Source organism: Brachycentrus maculatus, unplaced genomic scaffold (assembly GCF_059751285.1).
Source record: "Brachycentrus maculatus isolate JH-2025_06_01 unplaced genomic scaffold, ASM5975128v1 h1tg000421l, whole genome shotgun sequence".
Lineage (NCBI taxonomy): Eukaryota > Metazoa > Arthropoda > Insecta > Trichoptera > Brachycentridae > Brachycentrus > Brachycentrus maculatus.
In genome coordinates this window covers 409,134-424,294 of record NW_028281169.1, presented here as the reverse complement: position 1 = coordinate 424,294, position 15,161 = coordinate 409,134, and the positions used below count along the sequence as shown (strand labels likewise).

Genomic DNA, 15,161 nt, shown 5'->3' with positions numbered 1-15,161 from the left:
AAAAATGTGGAACGCTTCACGATTTTGCGTGTCATCCTTGCGCAGGGGCCATGCTAATCTTCTCTGTATCGTTCCAATTTTAGTATATGTACTGCCGAAGCGAGTACATCTAGATCTGATTTCATTTTGTATATATCCTACAAACAAAAACTCTTTCACATTCGAGTTAAAATACTCATAAATTGGTTTAAATCTTTCATATTTTTTAAATATTAGTTCTGTCTTTTATCAACAGATGTCAAAAAATTCTTCTTCTTTTTCATCCCATTGATATTTTTACCGTAAAATAGGTCTATTCGGATGAGTATCTGACAACGTTTTTGGCTGGAACTAATAGTATGTAAGCTATGAAGCAGATTTTTTATGAAAAATGCAAATTCTTAAAAAGCTTGACGAAGTGCCGTTTAAATTCTACAGCGAACGTTCGCTTATGTTGTAATCGGTTCTAAAGTCAAAATATACATATTCATCTATCTAACTATTTTAAAATTGTATTTAAAATCAAAAAATGGATTTCAAGATTAAACAATGTGGTCCGCAACACTACCATAGGACCAGGAAAAAGTCAAAATATCGTCGACGTAAGCAGAGAAAGTCGATTTAGGTTATATCAAAATTTTATATTGGTCTCGAGTTACCCCTTTTTACGTTTTTTTTGCAAATTATTTATTGATAAAGATAGCTCAAACCAGCAAGAGAAAATAAGCTTACTTAGCTCTGATAATCTCTTTTTTTCCACTCTACCAATAAATTAATTTAATATTGCCATCATACACATTTTTTACTACTTTTCAATTATATTTCAATATTCAAAAATATATTGAAAATTTAAGCAATGTGGTCCATGACACTACCATAGGAATTGTCAAGACTCAGACCAGGTTATCCTACACAAATTGTGCAGTACAGGTTTCACACTACTCACACTTTAGTCTATTCCACTAAACGAGGCAAATTAACGAATCAATCACCCGAGATACATCATCCACTTGATTACACACAAACAGTACACGCTTGCTGCATGTCCATATGTGGTGCCATGTAAACCAGCCAGATTCAAAATCAAATCGCACACAATAGTACGGAACTATATGTAGATGATACATGCGGAATACCGAATTGTTTAGGATAGAGATGTGAACAGCAAGATTCTCAGATAAACTATTAAACTATTGAAATCTAACTACAGTATATGGTTTTCATTTCTAAAATAGTTGTCTACATTAATAAGGGTATGGGATTGTTGAATAAAAACCAAGCATGCAATAAATTTTTTGATTATTATTTCAATAATGACATACAAAAAAAATAACAGAGTAAGCGCATAAGATTATTCATATATGTAATTGATAGTACTAAATAATCTTTCCTAATAGTTATACTTAAATTGAATATTTACAACAAATGAATTCCAAAAAAATCCAAACATGACTTAGGAATGACGAAGCTTATACTTGTTCAAAACACTTATTTGGAATTAGCATCCTTAGCGGTTGTTTCTTGAAGATTTTCCTTGGAATCGGTATCTTTAGTTTTTCCTTCTTGAGGATTTTCCTTGGTATCGGCATCTTCAGATGTTGTTCCTTGAGGGGTTTCCTTGGGATCAACAACCTTAGTCGTTTTCTGAGGGGCTTCTGTGAATACAATAGGTACCACTCTTTCTTCATTTGCCAGAACCTTCTTCCGGGGAGCTGTAATGGTCAAAATTCCCTCACGAGATAAGCTGGACACCACATCATCAGAACTGTGGCCTTCGGGAAGGACATATCTCCTCACAAAGTGTCGAGAGATTGTTCCAAACTCGTCGTTCTTTTCGTCGTGTTTTCCTTCAACAATAACATCGTTGCCCACCACTCTCACAGAAATCTCTTCGGGAGTAAATTGTTGGACATCGAGATTGACTTTGAAGGCCTTGCTATCCATTGAAATTTTTGATCCATGGTCTCTGCGCGCAGGGTTTTTTGCAGATACGGGTCGTACACGGTTTCTGACCATAACTGGATATCCACAGAGTGCATGATGCATGTCTTCAAAGTTAATTAATGGATGATCACAAAATGTAGATGGTACATTACTTTCGATTACAAACAGCGCCATTTTTACAAGAAGTCACAAAGTATTTCACTCGAGGAAACAAAATAAAATCGAAACAACGTTGGTAGCTTTTAAAAGAATGGAAAATCGAGCGAATATTTTTCTCGGTTGCTTTTCTCGTATCAACTTGATAAGCGACTATGAACAAAATCGCTTCAGAGGCGCATTTATATAGCAGAGCCATCTATGGACGAAGTACTAGAAATGTCGAGAATATTCTTTACCAAAGAATTACTAAGGATGTATTCTAGATAATTCTATAACAGTACAAACTTTTCTAAAAACAAGTTTCTAGAACCCAGTAGAAACGTATAGAAATATCTAGACAAATTATATTTCACAAATCACTCATACCAGTCATATTTACGCGATGGCGTACAATATTTAATACTTTTTATTATTGTAGATTTACTTCGATAATATTATTTCTGAATCGTGTAAATAATCGAGATTTCTACTCGACATATCTTTAGTTTCTTAGAGATACGCGCTGAAAAATGTTAACTTTATAAAATTGATTAATTTACTATAATGTATCAAAATGGGAAACTTCAATCTCAAAATAATGTTTTTTATGTGATCGTATTTTCTTATTGTAAGAACGTTTGTTCACCTTGCCATTATGTGAAAATCATGACCAATATAACGTTGCATTTTTTAAAAATTACCTAACGTCTAAGTGACTCTGAAATCTACTTTTTTTAAACCTCCACTCATTTACGAGTGATTTTGAAAATATGTTGATGGCCCTAATTAGGGTTCAACGTTTATAGCCTGTACCTACTCGTGAGTGGATTTACTATTTATGTTTAAAGTTACTATAATTTCATGTAATTCATAAATGAAACAATCGCATAACGTTGCATTTTATGGTGTGGTGAATTATGTATGTACCATTGGATTAAATTCTTAGAAAATCTATTGATCGTAAGATGTCGCTCATTGCTAATTCCGTAAAACTGCGCATGCGTACTAGAGTATTAAACCAAGCTCGTTTTGTTTACGTACAATCTCGGTACACGACACAAGCTTTGACACCTGTCGGCCGTCAGTCGGGAAATTTCTGGCTTCACTGAATACACTATACTTAGTCTTTGATACTATATAACAAGATGTCCATGCAAGGATATTACGGTTTTCCTCATGAAATGCCACACTGGCCGATGTCTCAGTCTATGTTCGCGAATTACCGGCCTTTGGGAGCGTTGTCCCGGCATCACTCCGATGCCAGCCACCGAGTTACAACCGATAAGGATAAGTTCGAGATATGTCTCGACATGCACCAGTTCACTCCCGAAGAGATTACAGTCAAGACAATCGGGGAGCACATCGTCGTGGAGGGAAAGCACGAAGAAAAACAGGACGAGCACGGGTTCGTGTCGCGACATTTCGTGAGGAAGTATCCACTCCCGAGGGACCATCTTCCCGAAGACGTCGTATCCAGCATGTCTTCAGACGGTTTGCTGACCATCACATCTCCCAAGAAGAAGTCTCTGGGAGATAAAGAACGGCTGGTGCCTATTATGCCCACTGGAGTGGCTCACAAACCGGCAATTAAATAATTCATTTTATAAGGAATATCTCGTTATCATTTGCAACGAACTATATTGTAAGCATGTCTTACCTACCTAATGGCATATCTAGATATCCAAATGTATATTCCCAGCCATTTTTCTCAATGTTCCCTTAGGTATGTGATATTTTTTACATTAAGTCTCAAGTTTTCTGTAATGCTACTCAAAATATTCGTTTTTTAAGACTGATTTTTGTTCACAAATTAATGTTTTTTTTTGCAATGGTTATTCAATAAAAACTATCGCTAAATTGTGTTATTATTTATTTAAATTGCCTTTAAAACTGCATATAAACATTTGTTTTCAGCGGAATATTTATTCCGCTGTAGATTGGTTCACCTCCGAACACTTAAAACGGGTAACCACACGTGCTCTTTTTTTGAGACTCGAATCTACGGCAGTGCGTATTTTTTTTTAACGAATAAAATTTCTCAGGTTTTAATATAAGCTTTTTTTTAATGTTACTGTAAATAAAATACGTACATGTGCTCTCGAAGTATTAGATTTTTCAAGTTTCTATTAATCTTTACGCGCATAGAAAAGAATCAATAATGTTGTTTTATTTAGTAATCACCCAGAATATAACATTCTTCCTATGCGTATCAAGAACAAAGGCGCAGTAGTATTTATTTGTCATTTTGCTAAAGTAAATGAATAAATAATACATTTTGAATAATCTTGTTCTCTCGCCATGCACCAATGTTGAAGATAGATAATGTTGTGTGCGTAATTAATTCAATTTGTCTCGATGTAAACAATTCAATTGGCTTCATTCAGTAGAATGGGCACAAAAATCGTCAAGATTAATAGACAGTTAAGTAAATTACAGTAATACCCCCTATAACGTTGAGATGGGTACCGCGTTATCGTAGGGAATTTGATGTGGGGTTAATGTTTTTAAATTGTATTTTAATTGTAAATGACTCATTTCAGTCAATTCTGCTGGTTAAAATGCAATTTAAAACATTAACCTTTTAAAAAGTTCCCTCCGATAACGCGGCGCCTATCTCAACGTTTACGTAGGGGAGTTTACTGTATAGTGTTTTACTTCTACCCGCAAGCAATGGTGCATGGGACAACGCATCAGATGGGTGCAATGTTAACTCCACGTTCATTTTCAAGAATCTGGAGCGAATGACTGGTTGTATTTTACTAAAATGGCGCTATATAAATTATCCAAATTTATTGTTATTTCTCTCCTTTATATGATTAACGATCAAGTTAATACCGCGTCTATCCGATGAGGTGCTCTATGCACCATTGGCTGCGAATAATGGTCGAATGTTAGGTGTGGTTGTAAGAACTAAAAATGTATAAAATACTCGAGAGCTTCCTCGCTTTGAATGTATTTACATTAAATAATATAAAGAAATTCTAGAATGAACAAAAATAATAACTATTGGATTTAAATAAATTTTTACGGTTTATATATTTTTTTAAAAATCAATTACATACTCCGGAAACTTCAATTGTAGTGTCAGCTTGTCTACTTTCAGAAATATAATTACAATAAACCCCCTATAGTGTTGAGATAGGTACCATGTTACGAGGAAACGTTATAGGGTGTTAATTGTTTTAAATTCTATGTATACATTTTAATCAGCGGAAATGACTGAAATGAACCATTATAAATTAAAATACAATTTCAAAACATTTACCCCCTATAACGTCCCCTCCGATAACACGGTTCTTAACTCAACGCTATACGGGGGGTTAACTGTATTTAATTACGTCACAATATTTTCCTCTTTTAATTATTTATTGTGAAATGTTTGGCATTTAAAAAATAAAATAGAAATAGGATATAACCTGTCATCAAACATATTCTCAATCAGCTGCAAGTTCTGCCGCCAAAATTCACTTATGTTGTCATAGGCTCGCAGTCAATTAATAAAATACACACACACACATGTATATATATATATATATATATATATATATATATATATATATATATATATATATATATATATATATATATATATATATATATATATATATATATATATATATATATATATATATATATATATATATATATATATATATATAATTGAAATGGCTATCACGTTGTAAGAGGTTAGGAATGATTCGGAGTAGTTGGTCAGTTTGGTTAAAATTAAAAAAAAAAACATCACATGATCCCGGGTTCTATACGCTCTTCTAATCTTCCATCGGAAAAATATGGTAACATTATCTACCTAGACGGGTACCTAGTTCACTGAGTACCCTCCAATAATGGCTTGCCAATTGCAACAATAATAATAAGCTATACGAGTAGAAGAACAGTCGCGTAGTTGTCCTTAATAAAAAGTTGCAGTCGGTGGTTTAAATATAATTATTGTTTTATCATGTCGATGGTTCCACTGTACGGTATTCATGGAGACCTGGTGCCGTGGAGGATTCCGCCAATGTTCCACCGCAGTTACTACAGCCCGTGGAACCATTTTTCCAAGGTGGAACCCACGTTCGACAACTACGTTCCTGACAAGGTCTCCATGGAAGAAGGCAGCTTCAAGGTAAAATGATGACCAGTCTTCTGTAACTTCTGTCTCCAAACTCCGAGTTTTTTCATACGCACTTTTTTTCTAATGAAATTTAAAATTACGGTTTATACATATTTACATACACCGCGCGATATTTTTTTTAGTAATAATCAATAAATGCCACATTGTACAAAATAAATAAAATATGTACATTCAATTAAACTCGGTAATGATAAAAAAAATACATCACGAAAAAGTGTAAACAAACGTAGCATCGACAAAAAATAGAGCTCAGACACTCAGTGAAAATTTTAAACTTCATATCCATTTATCTCAATATAACGTAATATTTTAGCTAAAACAAGCAGCATCTGTGTAGCTGCGTTTATAGAAATAAACAGCTTGTGTGTTAATAATAATTTTATTCCTGCTTAAATAAGAAGTGTGTCCAATACTTAACCAGCCATATTTTGTTTAGAAACGTTTTTTAAAAAAATCATCACATTGAAAGATCAACACAAATTTATAAGTCTATTTTATAAAATTGTGATGATTTATCTTAACCTCTAATGCTTAATTTTTATTTTCAAATACATGTATTTATTAGGATACTTTTTTCTTTCCATGTTTGTTTAGAAAAAAATGCGTCTCCTTTCATTTATTTAAGGAAATAATATTTTTCTCGTACAAATTTTTATTTATTTCAAATTTGATGAATTACATGTCCAGCGACGATGTTTATCTCTTTTTTAATGTTTCATTTAATTAGATTTGAAAATAGCGCACTCACTTAGTGTCTCGATAGCATTGTATTTGAATAGGTAGCCATATTCCTATTTTTACCATTGCGTGTAAAACTATCCCTTTCTACAACCTCAGGGTTTTCACTTAAATTTGTTAATTTTTTCAAGGTGATGTTGGATGTCCACCGCTTTTTGCCTCACGAGATTGTCGTTAAAGTAAAGAACGGGGAAATATTTGTCGAAGGCAGACACCACGAAAAGGAAGAAGGCCAGGGTAAGGTGTCCAGGCACTTCGTGAAGAAGTACAGGCTACCTGCGGACCACGAGGCCGAGGATGTGAAGGCCACCTTCACGGACAAGGGGATGCTGATTGTAGTGGCGCCCAAGAAACCAAACTTGGGGCAGGGAGAAAGGATAGTCCCCATAATATCGTCTGCTGAGCAGGCCATCCCTAACTCTTCCTCTGGTGCCATATCAGCTGATAAACAACAAAAATAATAATAATTTCACATAAATAAGTTCTTAAGTCTGCGAATAAAGTTACTTTTGCAGAAACCCTTCTTAATAGTAAAAAAAAAAAAAAAATTATTCTGCAGATCCAACTTTATTCGTTGTTTATTATCTATTATGTTTCCTATTCGCACCAGTAACGAATCGTTCCTATTATTTTTTTGATCTATGTAAACTTTTGTAAGGATTTAATTGTTTGAAAATATAAAGCTTACTTATTCATTATTCTGTGCTATTTACTAAAATTGCGGCTACGGTTGTCATTGTCCTGGTTTTTTTAATTTTAACAACATGGTCACCTCACTCTATACTCACTCTTTTTTTCGTCCTGGTCCAGATTCTTTTACCTAAGTTGTAGCTCAAAATGGATTGGATTTAAAAAATATATATTTATAGTACATTATAGTCTTAACACTGATTGTGCTCAAACGTTTAATGTGATTAGTTTATTCTACCAGAAATGTAATTTTGATTATCTGTATTCAGCGATTCATTCTGGAAAGGTATCCTGGGGCATAACTAGGATTTCATTGCGTGCGCGTCATCACGTAGGCACATTGGGCATGTGGGTACGCGCTACAACGGAGGGGTTCGTTTCATATCACCCCACCGTCCTTTATTTACAAAACAATATCGTAGGTATAACGGAAATTTCCAGAATGTACTCGGTGGAAAGGTCCTTTATTCGAAGCTCAAAAATAATTTCTAGAAACTTTTTTTTATATACATACGTTTCATAAAATTATACACATATAAGTGTATAATTTTTTTATACCAAACATATTTTGTTTTACAAATCTCGTTATGATCGTATGAAATATTAAATTACTCCCAAGTTTGTTTACCGTCAATGTTCGTACATCGGACCTTGCTACATTTTTTTCCCTTGTCTACTTATTTTTTCGCACATCCAGAATGTAAAATCTAGAAGGAATCGGACTATTATTTTTGTCATATTCTTCATCAGTCCATCGCATGAAGTGTTATCTCGATCGTTGCTAGGCTATGAACCTTGATGATGAGTTATGGGTTTCAGGTGATATGAAATATTAGTCATAAGTCGTTCATATTTATTTTGACCCCTCTTAGGATCGAACCTGGGACCTTTAGCACGGAAGCCAATCTGTCACACTACACCGCGAAGGCGTCGCATATTATTGGTAGGAAAAAATAATTACCTACAATTTCCGCTCATTGCGATGCAGGCATCGTTGCGGGTATTTTTTTTCTTGGTGACAAAACTTAAGCAACCGAGTATATCTACTTAAAATCGAAATAGATACGTACTTAGGACAGCAGGAATCATGACTTATTATGAACAATAACCGCTTTATTTCCGGGAGGATTGTAAAAAAAATAAAACGAAAAGTAATATTTATTTATAAAAAACTTTATTGAATATGTTTCAAACTCACTACAGACGAAAAAACTAACTTATGAACAAGTTTTATATAAAGAATAGTAAGTTGGTACGTTGAGCATGAAAGAAATGATAAAATGGATCGATATAATAATCAACCATTTGAGTTAGAATAATTAAATTAAGTATTAAAAATAGAAAAAGGCGATAGGGGCAGGGCTTCTACTTGACATGCTGGACGTTGATCTGGTAATCCTGTTTGTGGACATTAGTTTTTCCATGTCCGTGGACATCATGATGTCCGCCTTTGATTTCCTTGTGGATTGGTCCCATAACATGGATGGGCACTATTCTCTCCCCGTGGAGAGCATCGGGGTTCTTCCTCGGAGCCGTGATGCACAATATCCCATCGGACGAAAGACTGGAAACTACATCTTCGGAGTCGTGGTCGTGCGGAAGTTTGTACTTCCTCACAAAGTGCCGGGAGATGTATCCGTGGTCGTCTTGCTTCTCTTCGTGTTTTCCTTCGACGATGATCAAATCCCCCACGGCTTTTACAACCACTTCATGAGGATGAAACTGGTGAATATCCATCGTCACTTGGTATTTGTGTTTGTCGGCCGTGACATTCGTGAGGACGTCGTGATGGGTGGACGGTCGAGCCAGCGCGCGCCACGGAGCGTAACAATCCCTCGAAAACAGCGGAGCCACAGACCAGTTCATCATGGCATCGTCAGCGGGAAATAGATGATGAGACATCGTTTACTAAGATATTGTTTGATTGATCAAAACAACTGCGGGATACCGGTATGGTAAATAAATAACAACAAAAACCGTTCCAGGACCCCAGGTGACGACCGTATAGAGGACAACGCCGACGCCAACGCGCTACGCGAATGAACACAATACGTGAGATTTTTGAATGGTTTGAAAACAGGGGATACTTCTTTGCTTCTTCATATTTCTCAAGCTTAAAATAAAAGTTCTGGAATATATCTTTATCTTTTTTATTTCAATACAAACTTATGAAGTTAGAAAGAGCAAATGCAATTCGTGCTCCATTATGTTAAAAAGAGATAGAGTATATTTATAATGCGCCATCTTTCTTTTTAAATTGTGGAATTTTGAATGTATGTTTTATAAGCTTGCGATCTATATTACAATCATATGTTACCAAGGTCAGGGTCATATTTTTTAAGCGGGTCCAGAGGGTCGATAAATCGGTGAGATTTATCAGCTCATCTGGCTTGATATTTGCTTTGCCATTACTATTTGATGTATGTCGTTGGAAGGACGTTTAATCATGCTTAATTTGTTATACAGCATTGGTCAAATAAAAAAAAGCGCTTGGACTATGTAAAAATAGAAAAATAAGGACATCGTTTCTACGAATTTCCTTATTCTTGGGGTCGAAACTTCATAATAACCATAAAAAAGGCAGCAAAAAAACATATTCTCATCGTGAAATACATTCATCATACTTTTTTTATAAAAAAAAGTGATTATGAAAACGTACTTATAGCATTAATAATAAGTTTCACAATAGTTTACATTTGTTTATATACACAGCGTTGTTATCTAAATTCGTTTTTCTTTATAAGTTCTATTGAAATTATGTCGCTATTTTTTTAAAATACATAACAATAAATTTAATAATTTTTCAACTAAATAGGTACATAAATATGTACCTATTTAGTTGAAAAATTATTGTCAAATTACTTAATTTTATATTCTGAGCTACGTCAAATCAAATCGGCCGAGAGTAATATATTTTTATCACTATCGGCCGATCGGATTTGATATGAAATGTTTGAAAATTACAGTAGAAAGTCGTTAAAATAGATAATAATAATAATATATCTCCGTTATTGTTCACACAAAAGTTCAAGTATGGAGTTTGACAGAAAACTAATTTATTTCACTTTTAGCCTGTCAGCACGAAAGATCAAAATTTAAGATAGGCTTTAGAAATTCTAGATTCTTCGGGTTAAAAATTCAGAATGCGCGCCAACACTGATTTAGTTCATTGTGCGCATGCGCAATGGAATTCTCCAGAAATCTCTAGAGATTCTAGAATTCAATTATTTTAATAAAAAGGTAATACTATTTGCTTGATGTTGTTTCTGATTAAAAATAAATGCTTAGACTTTTCCATAAAAATGTGAATATGTGAGGACATTATGTATTCAAAATCTGCCGGCACTATTTAAACGGACGGGGAAAGTCGCGCAGAGTGCGTCTCGAAGAGACCATCATATAAGAGTCGACCTATAAGAGACTATCTTTGAAGATATAAGAAGATTTCTTTGGCATAAGATCTCTTTGGCATTTAAGAAGAGTTCTTATTGATACGTGCAAGTTGTATTTCGAATATCAACATCAAAAAAATGTCTTTCGTCCCAATGTTTTTCCGCGCAATGCGGCCGTCATCATGGATGGAACAGCAGCTCAAGATGATGCAACACATGGAGTCTGTTATGTCGGCGCCCTTTCCTCGCCATCCGTCGTTCCATGTCGAGTGGAGTTTACCAGAGACTGATGCTGAACTTTCGAAGCAGTCCAAGATCGACCAACCGTTCAAAATCCAGATGGATGTTAAGAACTTTGCCCCACAGGAAATAACCGTAAAGGCAATCGACGGGAGCATCGTCATCGAAGGAAAGCACGAGGAAAAGTCTGATGAAAAGGGGTTTATTTCGAGGCACTTTGTTAAAACTTATAGCCTACCCGAAGGGCATTTAGTTGAAGACGTCGTCTCTTGTCTCCAAGATGGAATTTTAACAATTTCCGCACCAAATAGAAGCATAAAGGAAAGTGTTAAAGAAATACCTATCGAAGTCAAGGAAAATAAGGGCAATTCAAAAAATGATTAAAAATCTGTGTATAAAGAAAATTACTTTTTTAAACGTTTTGCAGAATTTTTAGCTTAAAGAATTAACAGAATTTGAATGTTTTTTGTTTTTTAATGTACTAGGGTAATTGTAATGTTAATCATAAAATAAATGTCAAAAAAAAACGCATTGTATTATTATTGCGCGACTCTTCGTGGCATAGGTAGATGTTAGGTAAACGTTTCGTTGCCAAATTGGGATCGTGAGTCGATTCTAGCCAATTGCAAAGTGAACTCAAGAAATAATTATTTTCAATTGGTTTGAGTGTTATCAGTGTATTTCTTGTATCTCCCTTCCCCATATTTCTATCCAATTGAGTAGATATGTCACCATCATCGATAGTGTTGCCTAATGTCCTGATAAAGAAAAATCTTGAAAGTTCCTGAGAGTGTAGATTCTCCCTACTCTCCGTTGATGAAAAATTTAGAATACATAAAACTCTCAAATTTATATAGAAATCTCCCTCCCCACCCGTAAATGGATCCTGAGAATATCCTGTACATCAGAAAAAATGTGACCTGAAAGTAGGAAACCTTTAAGTGAAGATGTTCCGGCGATGTCTCGCCGGAACATCTTCACTCTTCCATATTTTAAAGTTCAATATTCAAAATCGCTCCAAGGCGTTATTAGATAATTGTAGGGATTGTAGGTAGATGTAAATAAATATTGAAATGAAATGCAAATTGAATAATAGTAACTTTATTAAAGTAATTGGCATTACAAATTGAGCATTCAGAGATGATCTGACGTTCACTAGTGGTAAATTTTTAACAATAACCAAAACAGAATATTATATAAAAATAACATTATTATTATATAAACTGGAATGGAGGACACCATGCTCTTCTTTAACAAATAACTAATTAAATATAATATCATGATAAAAATAAATCTAAGCTGTAAAGGTAAGTATTTTAATGACAATACCAAAAGGAATAGGCAAGTTTTAAAAAAATATATTCAATAAAATAAGTGGGAAAAGTATTGGTAAAAATCCTGCTTAATTTTTTAGTTTTTTGTTGTAGATATTATTAGATTTTTTTGTGGAATTTCTCTGCAACTAAAAATAATTGACTAAAATAGAGATATTAAAAATAATTAACATTAATGACACAAACTCACACTTAGGTTATGTTACTGGCACAGTACAATAATATTTAAGTAAAATATCTTGACTAAAATAACATCTAATATAAAATTTAAATGAAAAACATAATATGTGCAGTCATACAGTAAGTCATATGTTAAAAATACATATGCGCATAATTTATAAATAAGTAAAATTTATAAATAAGTAAAGGGTGCTAAATTACTTATAAACTACTACAATACTGTTGTTTTGTAGTATCGATATACAAAATAAATTTTAATACAATCTGCTAACGTTATAATCGACGATGTTCTAGTTTTTGCTAAATCTTTCAATCAAATTTGCTTAAATAATAAAATATTAATGAAACAAAACAGTAACAAATCCTTAGAAAAGAAAAACATTTCATATGAAATATATATATATTGCAACTTCCAGCCTATATCGAAAAACAAACAATAAAAATAAAAATATTTAAAAAAGAATTCACAAGTAAATAATTAATGTATGTATGAAGATTACTTAAAATTAAAGGTGAAAAATGATGTTTCAATACAAAAATTGTATTGAAAATAAATTGTATGTATAAAAAATGTGACTTAGTTATAAATTATGGCGAAATCAGAAAAATTATAGCAAAACTAATAAACATTAGGGAAAAAAACCCAACTGGCATTGGCTAGAAATAAATAAACAAATTAAAAGACAAATTTATCAAACTGACCTTTCGTTCACTGATAGACTCGAGCAAACCATTTTGTAAAATGTTTAAATTGTGCTTATTTTCCATCAACAGAATATCTATTTGGTATTTAGAACCAACAAACAAAATCATGTTTGAAATAAAAGTATTAATATCAGTTTAACAATAATTGTAGAAATATTAAGCTTTTTATATTATACAAAATATCATATGTGTTGTAAAAACTTTATGACAAAATACAGTAAAAGAGTGGTATTTCTAATATCAATTATTGCAATAACTAACAATTTTTATTTAACAAAAAAATCTCAAGCATTATAAAATATTTAAAAAAAATGAGAATGGACTATGGAAATCGGGCAACAACAAATTTCTTTAATAAATAACAATATCTTTAAAAACTCTTATAAATCATTATTGCTTTTTAAAAAAAAATCGTTATTCAAAGATTTGAAATTAGATGATTTATTATTAACAAATATTAATATATTTATGAAAATGTAAAAATAAGAATTTTATTAAATTATTCAGCAGTCACTTTGTGGTAATATTTATCAATATTTAAATTCAAAGTCAACTTGGGTAACTATGTAGAGTTCATTGAAACATGTGTCACACATGTATATTGCAATATTTAGTGGTATTTTTTAATATTACTATGTCAACATTCTTTTAAAAGAATAATACATAATTATTATTACACATAAATATGTAGAAAATGGTAAACATTCTTTATTTGATGGATATTTTATTCCCCTCATTTATAATGCAATATCAATATTCCGTGTTATTTGTTATGTACATATTATATGTATTAATAAAATATAAGATAAAATTGCATTTTGTAATACAAAATGTAAAAAAAAAACATGATAAAACTCATTTACTTTCTTATGCCATGTACTTGCGAATCACATGTTTCGTTTTGGAATAAGCTAATCAAACAATTTTAACAAATTAAAACTAATTAAAAAAAAGAGCAATCCTATAACATGAATAATACAATATACTGACCATGATAAAGTAAGAATAAAAAAATATTTACAACGGAGTGCAACATAATTAAGATATAAACTAAAGGTATTTAAACAATTGTTTGTAAACATCGTAAATAAAATCCTTATTCATGAAAACGTCACTTAACAACACTCGCTATGGTGCCATTTCTCAGTTCATACAGAACACAACAACATATGGTACAATATTAAAACTCTATGTAATAATGGTCAATTTAAATATCGCCATTTTTGTAAAAATCACCCAACGATTGGCACAGAGTTTGTGCTTGCGTGGTACCTAACATACAATCAAAATTTCTTTAGACAGTTTATCGAAATCCTACTGATTTTTTTGCATCAAACATTTTTCATTGATTAAAAAAAAAATTCTAAATAATCCCGAAGAAAAATATGAGTTTGTAGTTTTATCATAAAACATCCTGTTTGTGATAGTAATTTGAACATTACATAGATAGTGAAAAAGACGCAAAGTAAAAATATTTGCTTTGGAGGAATATTATTTTTTTCAGATACATTGTCTTCTTCAAAGGTTATAAGTGGATAATTTATTATCTAAATGGTTTGTTACTTACATATCCATTAATGCAATAAAAAAACAATGATTCCCGAGAAAATAAGTTTTTAAAATAAAAAATAAAACATGACAGAATATGTGCTGCATATGTAAAACTTATTCATAGATTTAAAATCA

At 32.4% G+C, this 15,161-nt stretch overlaps 3 protein-coding genes, 1 non-coding gene and 2 pseudogenes across 6 annotated transcripts; 3 read left to right on the top strand and 3 right to left on the bottom strand.

Moving 5' to 3' along the window:
* On the bottom strand, nt 1-107 carry LOC148302683 (U6 spliceosomal RNA). Its single transcript, XR_015838604.1, has one exon. It is a non-coding gene; the product is annotated as a U6 spliceosomal RNA (small nuclear RNA).
* A 1,154-nt stretch (nt 108-1,261) lies between these two features.
* On the bottom strand, nt 1,262-2,236 carry LOC148302682 (protein lethal(2)essential for life-like). Its single transcript, XM_088271193.1, has one exon. It carries the CDS (start codon nt 2,095-2,097, stop codon nt 1,468-1,470), a length of 630 nt encoding a protein of 209 aa, XP_088127319.1. The 5' UTR covers nt 2,098-2,236; the 3' UTR covers nt 1,262-1,467.
* Nucleotides 2,237-3,073: 837 nt separating this feature from the next.
* Nucleotides 3,074-3,914, top strand: LOC148302681 (protein lethal(2)essential for life pseudogene; annotated as a pseudogene). Its single transcript, XR_015838603.1, has one exon. The product of XR_015838603.1 is annotated as a protein lethal(2)essential for life pseudogene (transcript).
* A 2,003-nt stretch (nt 3,915-5,917) lies between these two features.
* LOC148302680 (heat shock protein 23-like) lies at nt 5,918-7,632 on the top strand. Its single transcript, XM_088271210.1, has 2 exons — nt 5,918-6,187; nt 7,066-7,632. The coding sequence occupies exons 1-2, from the start codon at nt 6,020-6,022 to the stop codon at nt 7,393-7,395; spliced, it is 498 nt and encodes a 165-aa protein (XP_088127336.1). The 5' UTR covers nt 5,918-6,019; the 3' UTR covers nt 7,396-7,632.
* A 1,149-nt stretch (nt 7,633-8,781) lies between these two features.
* Nucleotides 8,782-9,691, bottom strand: LOC148302679 (alpha-crystallin A chain pseudogene; annotated as a pseudogene). The gene has a single exon (XR_015838602.1). The product of XR_015838602.1 is annotated as an alpha-crystallin A chain pseudogene (transcript).
* Nucleotides 9,692-10,759: 1,068 nt separating this feature from the next.
* On the top strand, nt 10,760-11,772 carry LOC148302678 (protein lethal(2)essential for life-like). Its single transcript, XM_088271171.1, has one exon. It carries the CDS (start codon nt 11,155-11,157, stop codon nt 11,638-11,640), a length of 486 nt encoding a protein of 161 aa, XP_088127297.1. The 5' UTR covers nt 10,760-11,154; the 3' UTR covers nt 11,641-11,772.
* Nucleotides 11,773-15,161: the final 3,389 nt, after the last annotated feature.